This window comes from Spermophilus citellus, assembly GCF_964194105.1.
Source record: "Spermophilus citellus genome assembly, chromosome: 12".
In the NCBI taxonomy this organism is placed as follows: domain Eukaryota; kingdom Metazoa; phylum Chordata; class Mammalia; order Rodentia; family Sciuridae; genus Spermophilus; species Spermophilus citellus.
Window position 1 is genome coordinate 94,681,914 of NC_138198.1, and position 23,667 is coordinate 94,705,580.

At 44.3% G+C, this 23,667-nt stretch overlaps 1 protein-coding gene across 14 annotated transcripts in view; it reads left to right on the plus strand.

Annotated features, from left to right (window-relative positions):
* Positions 1 to 4,307: 4,307 nt before the first annotated feature.
* Positions 4,308 to 23,667, plus strand: part of FHOD3 (formin homology 2 domain containing 3) — a 435,723-nt gene continuing 416,363 nt past the window's right edge. For 2 of the 14 annotated variants that reach the window (XM_081263644.1, XM_081263648.1), the window contains exon 1: positions 4,316 to 4,661. In XM_081263644.1, the coding sequence (XP_081119770.1) occupies positions 4,497 to 4,661 (165 nt within the window). In that variant the 5' untranslated portion in view covers positions 4,316 to 4,496. Of the gene's footprint in view, positions 4,662 to 23,667 lie in introns of all 14 variants that reach the window. The other 12 variants (XM_081263650.1, XM_081263638.1, XM_081263639.1 and 9 more) reach the window with 11 other exon arrangements.

Here is a 23,667-nt window from a genome sequence, read left to right on the forward strand (position 1 = left end):
AGGCTCTACCCTTTAATGACAGAAGTGGCAAAGTCATATTGCAAAATAGTGGGGATATAAGGGGTATGAGGACATTTTTATTGTTGTCATTTTTGCCACCAAAACTACTATACCAAGGCAAGTATGAGGACAGTGAATAAAGGTGCTCTAGGGCATGATAATTCCCAAAGACTTACCTTTCTCAGAAGGGTATATGTATACTTCAGGGGCTTCTACAAAGGAATCTGCAGCATAGTCTGAGAGAACCACAAAGTCCAATTTGGAACAAGAAATTGAAAGACTTGATGAACTGTTTCCATCAGGGGAAAATCGGAATTGAGAGATTTTGACAATATTTCCAGAGGCATTTTGTTTCCAAATCTTTATTGGTGCATTATAATTATATATAATGTGGGATTCATTGTTATATATTTGTACACACACATACCCAAACAATATGATTTGGTCAAAGACAGGCATTTTCTGAGCTATTGAAAGGATATGAGAAGACTTAGTTGTTCAAGAAAAAAATAATTAAAAAATTGAGCTGTGTGTGGTGATACATGCCTGAAATCCTAGTGACTTGGGAGACTGAGGCAGGAAGATTGCAAGTTTGAGATCAACCTGAGAAACTTAGTGAGGTCAGTCTCAAAATAAAAATAAAAAGGGCTGGGGATGTAGCTCAGTGGTAGAGTGCCCCTGGGTTCAATTCCAAGTTGGGGAATTGAATAAGGAGGGACCAGGGGGGGTAGGAAAGATGGTGGAATGAGATGGACATCATTACCCTAAGTACATGTATGAAGACACGAATGGTGTGACTCTACTTTGTGTACAACCAGAGACCTGAAAAAATGTTCTCTATATGTAAACTATGAATTGAAATGCATTCTGCTGTCATATATAACAAATTAGAATAAATTAAAAAATTATAGAATAAACAAATTAATTAAAAATTTTTATTTTTATAAATAATAGAATGAAGAGCCTTCTTAAAAAATAAGTTAAATATTTCATCTTAAGTGCCCATCACTGAAGTTGTAAGATTAAAAATAACACAAATTCCAATCCTGAAAATATTCTAGTTTAGTGGGGTAGGCATATGATAAAATATGGTAAACATGTGTTTACAATGCAACCTGGAAAGTGCTACAGTTGAGACATAGTTAAAGTTATTTGAAACTATAGAGGAAAGGGAGACAATCCTTGTTTCAGGTGGAGTTGGAGATAGCTCTCCAGAGTTGGTGTTAGAAATGAGTGTTGAAGGACAGGTGGGTTCACCTGTTTACTAGACAGTAAGAGCATTCTAGGTACCATAAATAAGCTCAGCCTGTTTTGCAAAGGGTGATACATTCATTGTGACTGAAGGCAGAATGTTAAGTGGAGGAAAGACCAAGAGATGAGCCTAGAGAGGTAGACAGGGGCAGGACTTAGAGACCCTCCTGAGTCATGCCAAAGAGTTTGGAATGTAAAGACTTTAAGGTGTGGCACATCAAATGTATATCTTAGAATGATTGCTAGTTCTGGGGCAGTCAGTGGAAGACTACATGCAGGATGTAAGACTGGAAAAAGGAGACACTTTAGAAGACAGGCATAGGAAATATCCATTCATTCATCAGAAATTTATTGTGTGACTTCTCTTTGCTAGCCATAGAACTAAAAGTGGTATGGCCCCTTCCCAGAGTTTTCCATTTGTTGGTGGCATAGAGAGTAAATTAACAGTAATAATTACTGCAATGCCCAACACTGCAAGGGCTTGGAAGGCATTGTAATCAATGGACAAGCAGGTAAAGCAGTCTTTTACAACCTTGCAGAGGAGGTCCTTGATGGGCAGCTGGGTTGAGGTGTTGGGTTGAGGGTGTCATTTAGTGTGGTGTGATAACCAGGGTAAGATGTTGAATTGCCTCATGAAAATTGGGCCCTAGAAGTAAGATGAATGGGCTCCTTCATGAGTATAAAGTTATATGTCATATACACACAGATTGAGGTGTATGGGAGCCAAGGAATTTCAGGAAGAATGTGAAGAGGGCCAAGAAGAGCACAGAGCCAAGGACTCCAAAAGGAGCCGAGAAAGAGGGAAAGCGAGAATCTAAATTGGGTAGATCACTGAGGCTGAAGGAAATAGTTTGGGAAAGGAATGGGCCATGGTGACATATCCCACCAAGAAAGGCGAAGGCAGGATTGAAGTCCTGCTCCTGGATGAGGCAATTAAGCTGGCATTGGTGATCTTAGAATGGCAGAGATGTTGCCCTCTGGTGCCACTAAATTGGGCAGAAGAGGTGATGAGGATGCTGAGAGGTGAGTGAGTGTCTTTCTCTTTTGGAAGCTGGTTAGGAAGTGAGGGAGAAGAGTCAGTTTTCATAAAGATATAGCTTTTAAGGTGGAGAACACTTGAGTCTTTATTCTCATCAGGCCTGGCTACATACTTTGTGGGCTCTATGCACACAATGAAAATGCAGGGCCTATTGCTAAAACATTCAGAAGAATTTCAAGACACCAATGGCAGAGCATTAAATCAGTTTGGGGGTTCTTTTGAGAGCAGGGTCCTTTGTAGCTGCATAGGTTGCACATCAGGAATCCAGTCCTGATTCTCAGGAGGAAGGAGCCCAGGGAGAAAAGGGGCTGTAACTATATCAGGGCATGATCCAAATGGGAGAGGCAGAGTCTCTAGAGTCTAGGTGGAGGCAGACCCTTGAGCAGAGAAAATCATCTGGTCATCTTCTGAGAGGGGCAGATGGGGAGTGGCCAGGAGTGGGTACTAGAAGTTCATGTTTGCTAAGCTTCATCAGTACCTGCTGGAGAGATTGATTTCTTACTGAATAATCCATGATTGGAGAAAAGTGGCAGAAGTTTGCAGCAGCATGAGGGGAGGGGGATGCCCACTGAGGGAATTTAGGGTGATAATGGATCACAGAGAGGCCCTGCGGTCAGTAGGCACTTGGCAGATAGGGCAGAAGTAAACCAGGGACTTAAAGGACAAGTGGGGCTGAAGGAAGGGCATGCAAGGAGTCATGAAATGATGGGTTGGGATCCAAGGTAGCCCAAATTCAAGAAATAAGTGGCCAAAAGTTCTGGTTTGACTTTCAGGAAGGAGGGAGGTGGATGACAAAAGTGGGAGCCTGAAAAACTGGTGTTAAAGGTGTCGGGTTTATGGGTTTATTTATTCTGGCCTTGAGGAGATGGAGAAGTTGGTGTAGGGCCTGTCTAGAGGACTCAAAGAGATCAGGAGCAAAAGTACTGAGAGCCAGAAGCTCAACTGGAAGGGGCAGGAGTACCATGGGATGATGATGATTATTTTAAGACCAGGCAAAATATACATTTATGGGGGGAAGGAGGCCACGCCGAGGGAAAGGTTAAAGCGTGAGGCTTCTAAGTATGAGATAAGGGTTTCTTATGGAGCTGTTTCACAGAGACGTAGGTGTTAATAGTGATTGGATGTCGGGGCGACCTACAACTTCCAATTGAGCTAGAGCCTGGGAATGCAGAGAGCGGTTAATTCTCACTGGAAACAAAGGGGGTCGCCCATGAGCAGCGAGGAGAGCAGAGCAAGGCAGCGCCTCCTCGCTGGAGGAGGTTTCCCTCTAAATCCCTAGATTGCGAGGGGATCCCGGGTTCTCCGCCACCGTCCGCAATCCCGAGACCTCACCGGAAGCTCACGCCTTTCCCAGTCTCCAAAAGGCCCAGTTAAGGCTTTCAGAGACCTAACTGGGGAGGGATGCGGTGCTGATGCACAGCCCAATTAGCGTACCCTGGCCAGGCCCTGCGCCTATCCTCTCAGCCCTCCAGACCTCTCTCCTTGTGCCCCTGGGTTTCCCCTAAGCTTGTCGTCTGAGAAGAGCTGCCTGGGGTCCCCGGCTCTTCCCTCTCCTCTAGCCTTCCTTCTCCCCAAGAATAACCTCCCGGAAGCCCACATCTGGGCTCCCGGTGCTGGGAGGCGATTCCCTTATCCCCTGGTGCCCAGCTGGGCTTTTACGAATCCGGGCAGCAAGAAGCCGGCCGCTGCCACTTTCATCTGTTAAGGGTTACCCCCCCCCCCCCAGGTGGGGAAAAGGCCTGAGGGCGGCCCTGTCTCCCAAACCCTGTTCTCAGGGATCCAAGGGGCTGTAGCTGGGGCCAAAACTGCGGGGCCACGTGCAGAGCAGTCTGCGGGTTGTGCGTTCCGGCCTGCCGTTGCGGCCCGGCTTAGCGCTGGGCTGCGGAAGCGGAGAGAATCCTCCTCCCTTTACTTGTCGGAGCTCTAAGGGTCGGGTGGCTCTGGGTTGTCAGGTCCCGCGCAGGGTGCAGCAGGGAACGCAGGAGGGGAGGAGCCGGAGCAAGAGGGGAAAGGAGGGGGCGCGCCGGCCCCGCCCCCGCCCCGCCCCCCGCGGCCGGAGCCCGGGCTGCAGCCGGGCGCGCCGGAGCCTGAGAGCCCGCGAGCCAGCGAGCGGCGGCTGCGGCCTCCCCTACGCCGAGCGATCGGGTGTGCCGGCCCGCGGCCCCGCTGACCCCGGGGCCCGTGCCCCCCGCGGCAGGGATGCATCATGGCCACGCTGGCTTGCCGGGTGCAGTTCTTGGACGACACCGACCCTTTCAACAGTACCAACTTCCCCGAGCCCAGCCGGCCGCCGCTGTTCACGTTCCGCGAGGACCTCGCGCTCGGCACCCAGCTGGCTGGGGTCCATCGGCTGCTAAGGGCGCCGCACAAGGTACGACCCGGTGGGGCAAGCCAGGTCCCCTGGACTCAGCCCCTGCCGCGGTGCGCGCGGGGGTGTGGGCGCTGCAGGCGGGCTTGACTGGGCGCGGCCCCCAGGGACAAGCGTCCTAGCGCGGATCCCTCTCCACTTTAAGCAGAGGGGCTCTGGGTACCCGCGGACTGGAGCGGAATCCTCCTGGGCGGGCGGGAAGGACAGCCCCACGCTCTGGCTCAAAGCTGGGGGCCGGTGCGGCCGAGCAGGTGCGGTGATGGCCGGAGGCGGGATGGAGAAGGTTCCCAGTTGCGGGCCGTTAGATCGGTGGGGTGGGCGGGGTGGGGTTCGGATGCCTGTGTTTGGCCCTGGAGAAGGCGCGGAAAGAACCTAGGGAAGAGCTCTGGGCGACGCCGGAGACAAAACCTCTCTTGGGCCTCTGGGGAGCTGCGGGCGGCCTCGCGACCCTCGCGACCCTCGCGACAAAGCATGCTTCCCGGGGACACCTCCCCTTCTTTGCCTGGGGGGCAGCGGCGAGGACGCCCACCGCGCACTGCGGTAGCGCACACAGTATCCCCTTTTCTCTTCTGAGAAGCAGGTGGCCTTGGAAACCTTGGAGGAGCGGTCTCTGTGGGAGGAGGGGTGGGGGTGCGGTGTGGGGGGTGGCGCGCGCACAAAGCCTTAGCCTCGGAGCCCCAAATGAGTGTCCCCTGGGAAGAATGGCTTCTCAGTCCACCCGTTAGAGAGTTTTCTTTCATTCTTTTTAAAACTCTTTGAAGGAAGACAGCGTCTTGTGAAGTGATTGTTCTAAAGAGTAGGGTATTGAAAGCTAATCATTTAGTTACCCAGAGAAACCCTCCCAGTTAAATAGATTTACTGCACCTTGAAGAATTACCACTTCGTTATATTTTCTGCGTAGGGTTCATGTCAAAGCTTGGAGATGATTTGTTCCTTGAAGATCAACATTGACAAATATGTGGCAAGATAACCCTTGATGCCAAGAAGAACAAAAGTGATTTTGAAAAATTCTTCATATTTTCTGTATGGTGTTCACCTGCTTTGGAAGTACAAGAGGAGGTTGTTTCTGGAAATCAATGGACTTTGACAGTGATGTTTACCCCTTCTATTAGTATACCAGTGCTTCCTCTACCCCACTTAACTAGCAATCCCTTTTCAGGAATGAGAACTGGGGCAGTTCCATCTCATTCTCTTATTGGTGCAGGATGGTTATACTTATTGTACATGAAAACCTTTCTGGCCATTAAAAACACCCTGGATTGGGGAGACAGAGGGACAGAATGCTGTATTATGGGTTCAGCTTATCAGAATCATTTTAGTAAATTCTTTGGTTTTTCTCAATCTGTGGATTCAGTTAAAAGTTTTCAGTTTCTTCTACATCATGATTATTCCATTCATTATGGTCTCTGATTACAGTGATCTTTTGTTGAAACCACAGAAGACTCATAATTGTGGCCTTGTGACCTTGAAGTGGTTTCCTTGGATTTCATACCCTATATACATGGGTTGACCTTTCAAGCTGCAAACTGAAGTATATTTTTATGTTTCCATGGAAGAGCCCCAGTCTTGATCCAGTGTTCTTGGCATGGTAGGAGGAAATCCTGGTGTACCCCTCCTCCCCACCCCCCACCAGAAGCCACAGGATAGGAGTTGCACTGGCTCACAGCATTTTCTAAGTTGTCCATTGTGGGACAAACAGAACCAGAAGATATCTTACAGAGAACCTTAACTCTTGTCTTGAAGACCTGCCAGCCTCAATCTCAGAATCTTTTGAGCAAAAACTCCTGGAGCATATTCATATGATTTGTATTTTTTTTCCCCATTCAAGAGCAGAATTTAGGGCATTTATGTAGCTAAGTGCACATTCTTATCTTTAGTTTCCAGGAAATAAATTTATTTATTTATTTATTTGTATTGAGGATTTAACCCAGAGGCACTTTTTAACACTGAGCTACATCTACAGCCCTTTCTATTCTATTTTATTTTTTTAAAATATTTATTTTTAAATTATAGGTGGACACAATAACTTTATTTTTATTTTATGTGGTGCTGAGGATCGAACCCAGTGCCTCACGCATGCCAGGCGAGCGCTCTGCCTCTGAGCCCCAGCCCCAGCCCCTCTATTTTATTTTTTATTTTTTGATACAGGGGATTAAACTCAGAGGTGCTTTACCACTGAGCCACATCCCCAGCCCTTTTTATTTTTTACTTTGAGACTGGGTCTTACTAAGTTGCTGAGGCTGGCTTTGAATTTGCAATCCTCTTGTCTCAGACTCCCAAGTTGCTGGGATATAGGCGTGCACCACTGTCCCTGGCTCCAGCAGAAATCTTAAAATTGGATGATCCACCTATGGTACAAAGAGATAGTGAGTTTTAAGCACTTGTCATCCCTGCATGTGCTCCACTGGGGCTCTCAGTGCATGATCTCATTTAATACTACACAGCTCCAAGAAGTAGGGACTTTTGTTTTCTCTACCTTAGAGATGAGGAAATTCACTTAAATGACCTAGTTTCTCTGCTTAGAGCAGGGAGCTAAAGAGTCTAACCAGGCAAACCCTTGTTAGACTCTGCACTCCCAGGACCAGCTGTCTGGCCGTAGGCAGAAACTGTACCTTCTGGGTCTTCAGATCCATTACCTTGGGCTGTTCACCCAATCACCTTTGTGTGCCTGGTACCTTTTGGCCTGAGGGCAGGTGAATGTTAGAAGCATGAGTAAGAGCTTGAAGAATTCCTGGTCTGGTAGAGTTCATAGTCAGAGGTGGGAACTTATATTACCAGCACTTCTGTGAATTAGCTTATGATGAGAGTGGACTAGCTGTTATTCCAGGGGCCTGCCACAAGTAAGCTCTCTGGGGCTACAGAGAACACTTCTCCCAGATCTACCGACTTTGACCTTGGCAAGATGGGGAGTTGCTTTGGGCGGGGGGAGGGCACTCTGGGTGGTGGAAAGGGGACAGCATGAGCATGGAACTTGCACACACTCCCAGTGTTCTCAGCTGTCCTGCATGTTCAAGTCTCTGAGGGAGTAACTTATGATTGAAGTAGATTCCCCCAATCCTCACAGAAAAGTGCAGTGCATTAGTGTGTGGCTGGATGAGTTTTCACACACACAGGTAACCAACCTGGAAAAAGCTACCCCAGAGAAACTCAATTTTTAAAGCTGGTATAGGGATTCTCTTGTCCTGGGAGCGGTTGAACTGGACAACCTCTAAGACCTTTCTGGCTGAAGCTTGAGCCTGGACATCTTAACTAATGATCTATTAATTTTACTGATCTCTGCTGATTTCATTAGAAGTTATTCATTAAACAAAACTATTGTCTTGGACAAAAACAATATATTATACTTATTATGCTTCATCTCCTTCCTACCCCCCACCCTGGCCCCACCAGCTGACAGAGCTGGGGTAACAAACAGAATCAAACCAACCAAAGAACAAAAAATCCCTACCAGCTTTTCATAGTAGTTCCAGGCAAGATGATTAAATAAATCATTAGTTTGGTAATAAAAATGGTCAAAACAGGAGAGATGTTCATTTTGGTGGTTATGTTTTGGCTGCAGTTAGTGAAGCCTTTTGTTTTTGTCTTCAAATGATGCATAATTAGGTGTTTATTTCTGTCTTAATGATTTTAAAGAAAAGTTGTAATTATAGGACTTCTAATTTAAAAAAAAACATTGCAGCAGAATTAATAGCATAATGGGCATTTTAAAGCATAAAATGTGTTTTGGATTGTCTGATGCTAAAGGAATTTAAGGATCCAAGGATCCAAAGATTATCTTTTTTCCTCTTTGATGGACAAAACTGGAATTGTAGAATTGTAGATTTTTTTTTTTTTTTACAAAGTGATGACTATTAGCATACATGTCAAAACAGTACGTTTTAAAAATGATGTTGTAATTTAATTCAGAAAAATGTTTTATTGCCTGCTGTAGGTTAGAGAGACTAGTTATAATAGCTACTGTGTCCTAGGCATTTGTCTGAGTCAGGGACTATTCTAGACATGTGTCTACTCACCAATCCCATAACCATCCCTGGGCCAGGTACTGGTGATATTGCATGTCATACCAAGAGAGACCAAGACTGGAAGGAAGCCACTTGGTCACACAGTTTGAAGTTGCAGAGTTGGCTTCTGACATCAGATCTAAGCTCTTAATGACTCTACTTTTGTGTCTTAAATGTTCTTCTTCCAGGCAGCTGTCCACATTCCAGCATGCATCCTCATTGGATAAGACTTGAATTTTCCCTGATTGTTCCTTTCTCACTACCTTTGTTTTGGTGGTTGCCTTGTTGCCTCCGCTATCCCATCTGTAAACTAACCCATGACAGTGAGGATTAGATCTTCCTGCTATATGGAGTGTGGGTTGGGCATCATCTGGGCCTTTATTAGAACTGCACACTCTCTGACCTCCCTTGACCTGCTGAATCAGAACATGCATTTTACCAAGATGCTTTGGTGATACCTGTGCACGCTACAGTCTGAGCAGCATCTATTACAGGTGATGTAGCTAAGTCACTCAGTTCAGGGTTTCTCACTGTTTCTTATGTTTGCAGATAGCTTCCTTGAGGACGAAGACCCAGCTGCCCCATTCTCTATGTTGCCTCTAGAAGCTAAGTAGTGCTAAGACAGGGTGTGCACTAAGTTGATTGATTGGTGTTAGTTTTAGAACACAAATCCACTGGTATTATTGCACTAATGAATTTCCACCTTAATCCTCTTAAGGGACACATCTGTTTGCTACATTACATTAAGATTTTTAAAAGATGAGATCATTAGTAAACTTGGCAAGTGTGTCGTGTCATAGCATCTTAGGACAATGCTGTTTAAGAATGTTGTATGAATTGCTAAGGGTATCTTGGTATAAGTAGAGTCGAATTTGACTCCACTGTAATTAGCTCAGTTGGTTGGAGCCTTGCTATTGAGATCAGGATCATGGGATTGAACCCTTTATGGGTCAGTTGGCTTTGTTTCATGCATGGCCACAGATCTTGTTGGTAACCCAGCCAGACACCCAGCAGGTGCTGTCATGGCTCCTTGCAAGGATCTGGATTGGAACCGACTGGTAGCAATCTTTGTGGGGGTCAGGGATAGCATTTAATGAGCTTGTTCTGGGGACTGTACTGTAGGCCCCCCTATGAAACTTCATGTATCCCCATAACAACTCTAGCAGGCAGACAGAAGAGAAATCCTCAGTTAACAGATGAGGAAACTGAGGAACAGCTAGGATAAGCAGGTTGTTTAAGGTCACACTGCTTTAAGTGAAAGAGCTGGGACTTAAGGTCAAGTCTTTTTTTTTTTCTCCTTCCAAAGCCTGTAGCCAACTGTGTCCCATTATTAGAAAACCAGCAGAGCACATGCTGTCTGTGAGGGTGGGGGTGGGGTGAGGGTGGCTGCCTGTCACAGGGCTATGATTTAAATGGCTCTGCTCTGTTAAGTCCTTCCAGGGTTGAAGCTCTGTGTCTGTGCCCTTTGTCTTAAGAGTCCAACCTGAGTCCCTCTGGAAAACAAGGGGACTGTCTTTGCCCTCCCCCGCCAGACTGAAATGCTAGTTCTTACTGGTGGCAGCTTTAAAACTGATTAACATGCTGAGGCTAACCCAGGAACCCCCTCCCCCACGCTCCTTTCTTCTCGTGGTTTATTTCTTTCTAATGATGAGACTTCTGAACACTTGGGAACTTTTCTTTCTTAAGACAGACGACAGTCACTGCTTCTCACAACCTCCACATCTTATCTTGAGGTCTACTCCTGTTGGCTGTGGCTGACTTGGCAAGGTCCCCTGACTGAAAACTGCCTTTCTAATCAGCATAGCTGGGTCCACCTCTGCAGGTCATTTGCAGAGACTCTGTCAGCATTTGTTCCTTTACAGAGACATTCAGTCTTTTCTGGGGTTGGGAAAAGAGGGAGGTGGGGGAATGTTTCTAGGGCTTTTTCTGAACTGATGAAGAAAGAAATAGGGACAATTAAGTCATAGTGAATATCAAGCCTTATCATAGGGATGTAATCAGCAAACTCTCAATTATGGGAAATAACATTTCTCCAACAAATAAACTGCAAAGGAAAAAAAAAAAAAGAGGGGCTTGGGATGTGGCTCAACTGGTAGTGTGCTCACCTAGCATGCATGAGGCACTGGGTTCGATCCTCGACATCACATAAAAATAAGATAAAGATATTGTGTCCACATAAAACTGAAAAATAAATATTAAAAGAAGTTTTTAAAAAAGAACAGAAGGAAACAGCAGATGAAAAGAGATTTGAAGCTGGGCATGCATGCTTGTAGTCCCAGCTAAAGGAGAGGCTGAGGTAGGACGATCTTGAGTTCAAGTCCAGCCTGGACAAAAGGCCAAGACCAGGTCCAAGAAAAGAGATTTGATTTGAGACATATCAACCAATATGTCATTGTCACTTAAATGACAATGCGTGGTTCTCATTGAATACTGATACTGATTCAAACACACACATTGAATGTATGTATTTAATAAATATATGAGTTGATTGGGAAACTTTGAAACAGTGATTAGCATTTTATATTAAAATTAATTTTAAAGTTGTGATAGTAGTATTGTGGTTGTGTTTAACTCAGTATGTCCCAGTATCCTATGTATAAAAACTTAAATTGATTTATTAACTAGAGTACAATATTTGTGTAAAATTCTTGTCTTGGTAATCTTATAATATCCAGTCAAAATGCTATTTTCCATGGTGGTTTATGTCTATTGCTTTCCCCCTACTTCCTTAAATGAGGTCAAGTAAAAACAAAACTTCTAAAACAAAAACAAAAACAAAACCAAAAATACAACACAACAAAATAACAAAAACAAAAACGCTTAAACTGAGCAACAATTGATATTCTTACCTCTTTCCCTAAGTACTCATAGAACAAAGTAGATCATTACTTAAAGCTGTAATGTGGGTATATGGGGAGGGGTCAATCTTATAATATTTTCTATGCTTTTGCATATGTTGAAAAACTTTTTTTTTTTTAAATAAAAGAGCTAAAATATTAGTTTGAGTTTCAGTGTTCCCTTTTCCATTAAGCATCACTGAGCATGGTATGGCTAACCATCATTGAGTTTTTTGTCCTTTCTCTATGGACATTTTTTCTTCCCACCCTGGTGATCATGTTCTCCTTAGGATCTTAGAAAGACAAGTGTAGGCATCAGACTGTTTATGGTCAGATTGTCTTTCCAGGCTCAGTCATCTCCCAGGATGAAGTCAGTGACTACCAGTTACATAAACTGTTAGGTTAGTGAAGGACATGCTAAGGTAGAACTATACCTGTAGTTTTAGTGTAGACATCTGCATTTTTAAAATCTCTATATCAAGATGTGACTAAGATACAATAAATTATACCAATCTAATGGCATTGAGTTTCTCAGTGGCTATTAGAGCCCATGACTTGCCTGGCATGGCCACAGCAGGCTCTCTTTTTTTTCTTTCTTTTAATATTTTTTTAGTTAGACATGATACCTTTATTTCACTTATTTATTTTTTATATGGTGCCGAGGATCGAACCAGTGCCTTGTACATGCTAGGCGAGTGTTTTACCACTGAGTCACAACCCCAGCCCTACCACAGGAGGCTCTTACCTCTTTCCTAGTAAGCCAGCTTCACCTTCATCTTCGGTATCCCTCTAAAGAGCATCCCAGGAGACAGTGAACAGCAGGCATGCTGTAATGTATATGAAAATATAAGGCTATATGAAAATATAGCCCTTACTATTGCAGTCAACTTTTGATTTTTTTATGTTCAGATGAACCCATTTGTGTGTTAACTATTGAGGAGGATAAAGATGGACCATTTTTGAAAGCAAAAATTTTAAATTACTATGAATCAACAAGAATACCTACCTAGTAGTTTTTTCTAGTTTTAGAGACACAGAGTAACAAATGGAATCTACATTGTATCCATTTGCAACTTGGGAACATAACTTCTCCTTACTAATTAGTTTGTAACTTAGATGTTAAAATTTAGATTCCAAGGAAAAATGTTTAGAACTGAATGTTGGGGGGGGGGGAACTTAACATTTTTGAATAAGTTGAAAAGGAACAATGTTAATAATGCAATTTAATGTAGAAAACTATCCTTGGATTTGGAAAAGAGGAATCAAATAAATTTCTTGAGCACTCTATCAGATATTTTTTAGCATTATTAGAAAATAAATGAGAAGAAAGCTTCTTTAGCATTGATAGACTAGTCTGCTTCTTCATGCCTGATTTTTATGGTAGGGAATGAAGTGCCAGAGTCTTAACCAAGATTATATGAGACAAACCCAAGATTTTGAAAAGTTCTCAGAATGGAAAATAAGCAAGGCATCTTCTGACTGGTCCCTTAAATCTGAAGGGGATTTGGACTTTATAGCAAATAAATTGATGGGCAAGTGCCCTGGAGCTTGAATGACTAGAACTAGCATACTTAAAGCAGGTGGGTGACTCTGAGAGAGTGTCCTTGGAGGAGAGAATGGGGACAAGGTTCATTCCTCTGTACCAATTGTAGCCATTCACTGGCTACAATTTTGAATAAAGATGTTTATAACAGTTACATTTTATATCACTTATGTGCCTGTTTTATCTATGATTCAAGGTCACCTTCTCCAACCTTCCCCTCATTACAATTTTAGCACAGAATCAGTGGAAACAGTCCTCATGACTAGGTGGTGATACTAGGATTGAGACAACTGGTTTAAACAATGTTCTGTCTCCTATTTCTGTAATTTCATTAAATAACAGCAAAATGTAATATCATTAAAGGTGCTATACCCTGAAAACCTAGCTTTCAACCCTTGTGAATAATTAGGAGGAGATCTCTTTTTGAGAGTCATTGTTGCTATTTCTCTAGGCACGCTGTGTGCGGTTGGAAGGGCTTAGGGTAGACTCCCTGGGAAGCAGTCAAGGTTAGGAGGTTGGGGGGGGGTATCCAAGATGTGGGGAGTACAGTACACTGTTCAGAGCTCTCTCTGTATCATTTATACAGACAGGGTATGTTTCTGGGCTCTCTGCTCCATTGTCTGTCTATAGTTATTGTGCTAACACTACACTGTCTAGCTGCCATTTATGGTTAAGTCTTGATGTCTAAGGACGTGCAGGCTTCCTCTTTACCTTAACATAGGCATTAGCAGGGAAATAGGAAAAGGTTAAAGAACTAGACATGGTTCCTTCAGTGGATTTTAACATGAAACAGCAGCTTGGCAACAGGTTTGTGTGGTTAGCTACAGAGCAAAAAGTTACTTTAAAATGAGGGTCAGATCATGTCACTCATCTGTACCAAACCTTCATTAGGCACCTGGTCATTCAGACCAAACTCCAAAGTCTTCTACTAGTTAGTGGCTGGTTCACTGATCTGGGAGAGCAAAAAGAATTTTTTTTTTTTTTTTTTTTTTGGCTATTTTGTTACTGGTGTAGCTCCAGATTGTAGAACAATGCCTGGCACATAGTAAATGTGCAGAAATATTTGTATGGCTTTTTTTTTTGAGGAGGGGGGCACTGAATTATCGTAATTTAGAATTAGAGGGAAGACTGGTCTCCTCATCCCAGCTGTTTCCATACAGAAGTCCCGACTGTAGAGTGTCTAATGAAAGTACCTTCTATCTTCTTCCTGTGACTGATTGCCTCCAAGGGTAGGCTCTCCCATTTCTGAGCTGCATTTATCAGATGACCATTCCTCCCTGATTTTTACTTGGAGAGGTAGACTCTCATCTCCCAACAGATGGGGACAATTAATTGGTTGGTTTTGTCTGAAAGGGTAGAAGTAGGATGGATGAGCTGGAAGAACTATGAACCCAGGGTTTGGTAACATGACCTGTAGGTAGTGCCTGAACCAGGTAGCTGGAAATATTAAACCTGTTACCTTTCTTTGTGATGGCAGAAGTAAAAAGCTTCTTTTTTCCTTGTGACAGATGACTAGTATAGGCTATTTCTAGCACTCAAGTTAATATATGTTTCTTGGCATTTGCATGCCATACCCTAAAGCATCTTCATATAGCAACTGTGAACTGTATGTGGAATCAGGTGATGCTGTTGGCAAGAGATTACACTGACAAAGCTAGATTCCATGAGGGAAGGACCAAGGCAAAGTTTAACCTTAAATGATAAACGACATCTGATCCCATTACCAAATGAGCATGTGTATAAGTTTTTAGATTACAGAAAAGCACATGGAAAAAATACAAATTCCTTTTCTCATCACCCAAGGGAACGCCTCCTAACACTTTTATGTCTTACCAGAATTTTAGTATATGAATATTAAAATATTTCATCTGAGTACTTTCCCAAGTCATTAAATGTGCATAGGGCACATCATTTTTAATGATAGCATGGTAATTGAGACTGTGTGTGGACCACAATCCATGTGACCATTGCCCCCACATTTCATGAGGGAAAGTGCTTCGTCTCCTTTAATGTTTAATTTGTTCCATGCTTGGTATCTAATAAATATTCATTAGATGCATGCATGCATGCATAAACGAACCATTGAATATTTAGGTAGTTGCCAAAAAACAAAGCAAAACAAAACAACAACAACAAAACCCAGATAATGCTGTAATATGTATACTTGCAGAAAAAAATCTTCATGCTTGTATCTGATGATTTCCTTAAGATAAATTCCTTAAGATGTTTAATTGCTGAGTTGAAGGGTAAAGGTTTCATCTTGGATGGGAGAAGTTTTCCCCATTTTAAGTATTGGAGTTGCTTGGAGAGCTAGTCTCTAAATCAGGGTAGCTGGTTGAGAGCTGGGTGAGCCATGAAGCCCAGGGCCAGCCTGACTTTTTCCTTTATAATAAGCTGGAGTTATTGCCAAGAGTGACATAGAGATGACAGTTGAAACCCTGAATAAATTATGTATGCATATCCCATTTCCTTTCCCTTTTTGGAAGGACACAGTCATGCTGGGCTCTCCCCCAGGCCTCCCCAGTTGTGCACTGTGCTCCCCCTACCATGACCCCCTGGTTCTTATTTTATTCTGTGGCTATATCTCCTGGACAAGTGAAAAAATCTCCAGGAGCAGGGAGGGTGTCTTAGTGCCTCTTTTCCTTCAAAGTTCCTAAGATAATCCCTGATACATAAAAAATTCTCTCTCTCTCTCTCTCTCTCTCTCTCTATATATATATATATATATATATATATATATATATATATATATATATATTTTTTTTTTTTTTTTTTTCAAAGAATGTTAAAAGGGAAAAGTATAGTATACATGCATATATGTGATGTTTGCAATAATGGAAACATGTTTGTAGGGTGGGCCTTTAACCTTCAAGAGCTATGTCCTCAGACCTTTGCCACATCCCTGATCTGTCCATGTGATACTTATGAATTGTAACTTCACAAACTGCAGATGAGTCTTGGGGAGGGAGAGGAGAGTTGTAAACTGTGCTGGATGCAAGGTGCCTGAGGCCAGGGCAGCTGTGGCAGCATTAGCAGCTGTGATTAATGGATCTGGAGAGACAGGAATGGTGAATGCAGAGTCTGACTCTCCACATGTGGAAATGCTGCCTTTTGACACTCATGGAGATGCTAGGTGGGATTTGTTTCAGGTGACAGCACTTGGAAGAATCTATTACCCCTTGGAAGGATCTATTACCCCTTCCTTTCTGTTGGATAATAGCCATGGCCATAGGTGCTCAGGCTGGCTTCTGATTGACGCTTCCATAAACCACCAGGACTCAGCAGTACCTGAGTGGCTAGTGTCTGGGTGGCCAGCGTCAGGAGGTGGGTGAGGCTATCCAGTCTTCCTCCGGGTCTTCCATTCAGGCTCAAGAGCACATGTGTCTGGAAGTAGGGAGAGAAGAGCTGTGGGGCAGTCTGTCCAGAACAATAGTCAGTGATGTGAGTGGTTTTTTTGTTCCCAGAATTGGGTGCATTTTTGTGGACAGTGATTCATCACTGAATAGGCCAGTATTAGAATCATGGCGTGTCTGTGCAATTTACAAGGCATTGGGATGTAGGTTAGCCTGGCTGATCCTCACACAACCCTAAAAGGGGGTGAGATGGACATCCAGGCGCCCATCTCAAAGACGAGAAAGATGCAGTCAGGTTGGTGTGTCACCGATGCAGCCTCTCACAGGGCGACAAGACTGGAACTTGGTGCACAGTTTTGGTCCTTCATGCCTGACTCTCTGATGTGGGCTCCATAGCTTGGTCTGTTGGAGATAAGTGAACAATTTTGACATCCAAGTGGAGAAAATCAGGGAAAAATCTAAACTGAGTTCGGATGGTGTTCTGCATAACCAGTCAGTGACGGTTTTTACATGGGCTGGGGGTTAGAACTGGCTCAGTGGAAAGCTTCACTTCTATTGAGACTGATGATTCCAGGAATGTGAAAATTATCCCTTTTCTTGTTAGGATTTTTTTGGAGAAATAAGTCATAAACACAATAAAAAGCAAAGTAACAACTGAATACATCATATGACTCACGTCAACATGTGATATAGAGCACCAAAGCTATAGAAACGTCAGGCTTGGGAGAATTCCTTGTGAATTGCATGGTCCTGCAGGCCTCCTGGGGAAAGGGTGTTAAACCCCACCTGAGATGAAAAGGCAGGTGGAGGGTGCTCCATGCAGGTGAGAGGCAGGCAGGTCTTGGGAGTCAGGATCAGCCTTGATAGCTCTGGGTGAGTGAGGATGGCTTGCATTGGGTGGGTTCTTGGGGCTTAACTGGGGAACTGGGCATGTCATCAGTGAGCATAAAACCATTTCAAAAGTTACTTCCACTCTCCCTAATAGAAACATGATGGGAAAGGAAGAGAATAGATGGGAAGAAAACAATTATAAAGAACAGGTGAGGGAAAGAGGAATGGGGAAAGAATGGAGATGAATGGATAGGGAGTCACTGAAAGAGTCACCTACCAAGATATCCTGGGAAGGAGGAGAGAGAGGCAGTACCTCAGAGGGTGTGCTGGCTGGGCAGAGAGGGCAGGGACTCCTGTTGTCTGTGGGTCTGGCCACTGCTAATTCCTGGTGAGCTGATTATTCTGGGTGTTGGCCAATGAGGGCTTAGGACTTGACCCTTTACAGGGGCCCTTTCTCCTTCCTCCCTTTCACAAACATCTGTGGGTGTCTGCCTGGTGTCAGACTCTGACCTGGAAAAGTAACTAAAAGAACCAACACTGAGCGTTGGCCAAGCGGCGGTGGCTCTGCCTCTGACAGGTCCTTTCCACTTTACCCTGGACCTCCATCTGGATCCTTCCTTTAGTATTTAGACAATCTAAAGTCTTCTCCATCCAGAAAAATTCTCTTCCCTGGCTTCTCATCCAGTGTTGTTTCTTCCCCCCTTCCCTCTCTGCATCTTGGGACTGTCTTCCCACCCTGTCTCTTTTGTTCCCTCCAGTTCCCATCCCTACCACCACAATGAATCTCCTCTTGCTAAAGTACTTGTTTTTGAATTCAGTAGATACTTTCCTGTTTTTATCTTAACATCTTAGCAGCGCTTGCCATTTCTGCTCTTTCCTTCTGAGGAATGCTCACAGTTCTAAGTTTAGTGGTAGAGGTTCTAGCCTCTCTGTTCCTTTAGAACCCTTGTCCCAAGACCACATCTTCTCTGCACAGTCAATCTGCTTTTCTTCAACGACTTTCTGATGACGTTATAGTTCATATCTCTGGTCCAGGTCTCTCTCTGGACCCTGAGGCCAAACATACAGCTGCCTCCTGGACAGCTCAGGATCATTTAGGAGGCTGTATCTCTCTTTATCTCTCTGTTGTCTCTCCACAATGCCTCATGGTAGCTTCCAGGTATTTGGATGTCCATGACAGCTTAGGACTCCAAAATGATAGGGACAGGAAGATGCCATCTTACCATTACTAATTAAAAGGAAATCACTATGGTTGGCCCTCATTCAAAACAATATTAGTGTTTTGTAGGAGAAATGCCAAAGAATTTGTGAAGTTAAAAAAATCATATACAGTAAAATAAACTTTTATTTTTGGTGTGCAGTCCTATGAGTTGTAACATATTCTAGGTCCTTATAATTGCTACCACCAATAAGATACAGGACAATTCCAGAAGTCTAAGTTATTCCCAGGTTCTCCCTCTGCAGGCAGATAGAGTTTTGCTTTTTCCAGAAAGCCACATGAGCAAAATTATTTATTGTGTAATCATTTTGATTTCTTTTTATGATGCTGGGGATCAAATTCAGGGCCTTACACATGCTAGGCCAGCACTCTACTACTAACTACATCCTATGTTGTTTATGTTTTTATTTGGAGACAGGATCTTGCTAGGTTGCCCAGGCTGGCCTTGAACTTGTGGTTCTTTTGCCTAACCCTGTTAAGTTGCTGGGATTACAGGTAGATGCTACGGTGTCTGGCTAGTGTATAATCATTTGAAACTGGTTTCTTCACTCTGCATAATACCCTTGAGATCCATCTAAGTTGTCAGGTGCATCAACTGTCCATTGCTTTTTATTGTTGAGTTGTAGTTCACAGTATGGATATACCATAGTTTGTATTTCTTCATCATTAAAGGACATTTGGGTTGTTTATGATTTCTGATGATTTTTAATAAAAGCAGCTATAAACACTTGTGTGCAGATTTTGTGTGAACATAAGTTTTCCTTTTTCTGTGGTGAATTCCTAGAAGAGGGATTGATTGCTTTGGGTAGAGTATTATCTGGCTCTCTCCTAAGCAGTATTGTCAGGAGGTTTTTTTAAAAATTATTATTGTAATGACAAATACCCTTTGTCACAAGAATTTAGACTTAGAGTCTAAATACTTTTTTAAAGAACTGCCTACAGAAAGGACCCATCATTTTGATTTTCATTTAGCTATTCACTTATTGTTTACTCCTCAGCCTGCTAAGGCCCTGTTGTGAGTGGATCGAGACATCCTTGTGTAGCTTTGTCACTCTGGGCTCTGATTTCAGCCAGCACTTGCTGTGCACCTTCATTCCACTGCTTTTGCAAAGCGATGATACCTGTGGCAGGGTTTTGAGGGAGTCATTTCTCAAACCCCACAGAGCACATATGGATCACCAGAAATTCTATCAATTGTCAAGATACAGTTGGCACTCTGCATTTGCAGGTTTTGCCCCTGTAAAGTCAACCAGCTGCAGGTGCAAAATATTAGAAAAACATTGCATATAAATTGAACAAATACTTTTATTTGTTGTCATTATTTTCTAAACAATATAGTATAACAACTTTCTATGTAACAGTTACACTGTATTAGGTATTATAAGCATTCTAGAGATGACTTAAACTCTATGAGAGGATACTTAAAGTTTTTTTTTTTAATATCTTTTATTTTATTTATTTATTTGTACATGGTGCTGAGGTTTGAACTCAGCACCTCGCACGTGCTAGGTGAGTGCTCTACCACTCAGCCACAACCCCAGCCCATACTTAAAGTTTATATGGAAATACTATGCCATTTTACATAAGGGAGTAGCGCATTTGCAGATTTCATTATCTGTGGGGTCTTGGAGCCAATTCCCCATAGATACCAAGGGGCAACTGTGCCATCAATAAGTGAAGCAGACAGCAGCACTGGAGAATATTAGAGAGTGAAAAATGTACTGTGACCATTGTGCACTGAGAAGAAATGAGAAGTGATGGAGCCTTGTGGCCCAGTGGATGTGGCTCTTAGCCTACTTCCTTAGCCACCTAAGACCTCAGATTCCAGACCTGCCACCTGCAACCAGTCTTTCCCCTCCCATGTGTCACCCTAAGTGTGCAGAAGCCTTGGCCAGGTTCCCTTATGAATGAAAATGGGAGGCTTTTGCAGAGGGGTTCTGGGGGTTCAGGTGGAACTTGGGGGAACCTGGTGCAGCCTAAGACTTTGAACTTTGCTTATAACATTAGTTGGTGAACAGCCCTTTGGTTGAAAGCCAGCCTCAGATCAGCTGTCAGGGAGGACTTCGATGAAGCCCAGAGTTTGTATTCACAGCCTGCTCCATCAGTTCCTCCAGCCTGGGGACTGGAGAAAAGTCCCCAATCTGTGATGTCCCATTGAATCCCAGCAGAGCTCAGTGCTCAGTCTGCAGGTTCCCTGTCACATCTGCCAACAGTCTGACTTTTGAAAACATGATTTGGTGTCCTGATGGGTGTGTGTCTCCCCTTGGTAACCTGCCCCAGGGCTGCGATCTGCCAGGCCCTGAGGTGGCTGTTGTGTGGCTGCCGTTGCTGCTGCAGCATGTGCCGCTGTGTGCTGAGACAGCCATGAGTAAGACCAGAGCTAATCCTCAGGCGAGAAGCGGGAAGGGGAAAGGAGGGGCCGTGCCCTGGGCCTGAGGTTTCTTTGTGTCTCAGGGCTTTGGTATCTTTAAGCCTCTTTTCTTCCCCCACCCTCTTGGAGAGCCATAGCTCTCGTTAAAAAAAAAAAAAAAAAAAAAAAAAGTTTCTTGGCTTGCCTGGTCTGTAAAGCAGAAAACCCCGGCCTCCTTAGATTAACGTATGCAGCTCGGCAAAGTCTAAACAGTTTAAATTTCATTATTCTGCACGTGTTTGTCGAGGGACTAGAGTTTGCCAAAGCAGGAGGAACCTGTGGGGGGCAAGAGAGGCTTTGCCCCTTGTACACTTGGGACTGTGTTTTGCCTCTGTCCTCTTGGGCAGGTAGGGAGAAACCTGGAGCCCCTTGCCATAGCTATCCCAACCTGCAGCTGCCCAGAAACAAAACGGAGTGTCCCCCATCTGCTTGCATGAGCCACTGGGGCTACAAGCCCCTCAGATGGGAAGAGGGGTCTGCTCTTTGGCTTTATGAAGCTGTGTATATGTATTTCAGAGTGTATTTTGATCATATTGAGCAGTCATTTGTGATGGAAGGGCCTCAGATATCCTTAGTGTTTCAAAAGTTTCCAATCACTTTACATAAGGCTCAAAATAATCAGTGGCTTGAGGCACAGCTGTTAAGACCAGTTACACCACCCACCTAATGCCCTGTCATTCTGTAGCACTGTTCCTCTTATTGTGTGTGGTTGTGTGTATTTGGTACTCAGTATTGAACCCAGGTTACTCTACCACTGAACTACACCCCCAGCCCTTTTTAATTTTAAGACAGGGTCTCATTAAGTTGCCCAGGCTGGCCTTGAACTTGTGATCCTCTTGCCTCAGCCTCCTGAATAGCTGAGATTACAGGTGTGCACCACTGTGCCTGGCTGGGCTTCACTTTTTCAGGATAGGGTCTTGGTTTGTCCTTCTGGGATCAATAACTGGTAGTGTGTTGAGAAGCAGTGTGATGTTCTCAAAGCACATTGCTCCTGAACCTAGGTAATTAGTTGTGTTATTAATTTATATGTTCACTCAACACTTTTATTGAGCCCTGGCTATGTGCTAGACTCTTGTGAGCTCTGAAGAAATAGTAGCAAACAAGCAGACAGAGATCCTGACTTCTGTGGGTCTCACATCTGTGGGAGATGCAGATGAGAGGGTAAATAGAACAAATTAGCAAGTTATATGGTATGTTGGGAGGTGACCAACCCCTCTTCCTTGATCTTAGGTCCTTCATCTTCAGAATGAGAAAAACATTTCCTAATTTCCACTCCTCTCTGTATTTCCTTGTGAATTTTTTTTTTTGCCGCATTTCATAAGGATATCTAATATTCTTTTTCACCTGCAGATATCTTAATGAGAACACAGAAGTGTTTCCAACAGTGTGGTTCTGCAGTATTCTTTTGGTGGCAGTGTTTGTGTCTCCTCAGGTATGCAGTGGGATGTGGTTTCACTTGGTGGTCTATCTAGGAAGAGGCCAGAGCTGACCCATGCTCTGGGGGTTTGGTTAGCCCAGTACTCCCAGAGTGGGCTGTAGGAAGGTGGTCAGGCATATTCTAAAAACTGGTGCCTCCTCTCTGTGTGTATGTCCAGGGGCTGGGAGGTCAGGAAGGATGGAGGGACCCAGTTCTTCTCAGGACATAGCTCAGCCTCCAAGGCTTCTGGATCATGGGGCTGTGGAGTGATTTTCTTATTTTCTCTCCTGACTCAGGACTTATAGCAATCTTTGTTAATATGTATTGCAGTTATAGAATCAATGGAACTCTTGCTTTCCCCTTAGTTTAAATCAGACCACATGTACCCACCAAACACCAGTCACTAGTCAAGCTTCAGGGGTTGTGGGGAGGAGGAGGTAGCAGATGCCCTTTTGGAGAGTTTGAAGTTGGCTGGGGATGCCTAGTGCCTGGGAGCAGCAATGGGGCTGTCAGCCCTTCATGTGAGGTGCTGTCTACAGTAGCTGGAGAACCAAGAGGTGAGTCCATAGGGAGGGACAGCTGCCCTTCCACGGAGAAGAGGAGTTGGTTTTCTGCTATTGCCTATGTCAACTCTGCCATTTCCCCTGAGCCACAAGGCAGGGTGTGGAGCTGCAGGTGACATGCATGCTCTTGGATGCTGTGCTCTCTCTGCTGCATCCTCCAGCTGGAGTGTGAGAGAGACCGCAAAGCCTTGCAGGTAGTAAAGCCAGTGGCAGAACCTACTGCCTCAAGAACACTATCTCTGGATGGCTTCTGAGAGTGAATTTGTCAGCTTTCTGGATGTGAGTTGGTATGGTTGGTAGACAGGACCCAATGTTAGTATGGCTCCTCCCACTTCCCTTTTTTTCAGAGGAGCTGGGTGCTAGACTATTGTGTGCTGGGGGAAGGGTGGGATATCTAGAATGTTGGCAGACATTGGATGAAGGGAAGAATGTGAACAGGTGCCAAGATCAGGTATGAGGTCAGGTGTGAGCAGGTGTCCCGAGGTTAAGTATGAGGAGGGATGGCTGAGCGTGATGCCATGGTCCTTGAAAGCAAGAGAGCAGCCTGGCTAGGGTGGAGGGCAGGAGGGGAGGGAACCGCCTCAGTGGTGAGAATCATGAAGCAGGGACTGAAGCTGGTGGAGAGGGAATGGTCCCTGTTTCTGGAATCAAGTGCTTCACTTCATTTGACCACAGGGTAACTCTGGGGGTAGGGAAGAGGTGTGTGAAAAGGGTATGTGGGGGTGTTCTGATGCACTTGGGCCTGTGACCTTCAAACCATCATGGGTGGCTGTGGAGTCCCACAAAGAGTGTCTGCATTTTTGAGTACAACATGCTATTTGAGGCCTCCGCCTTC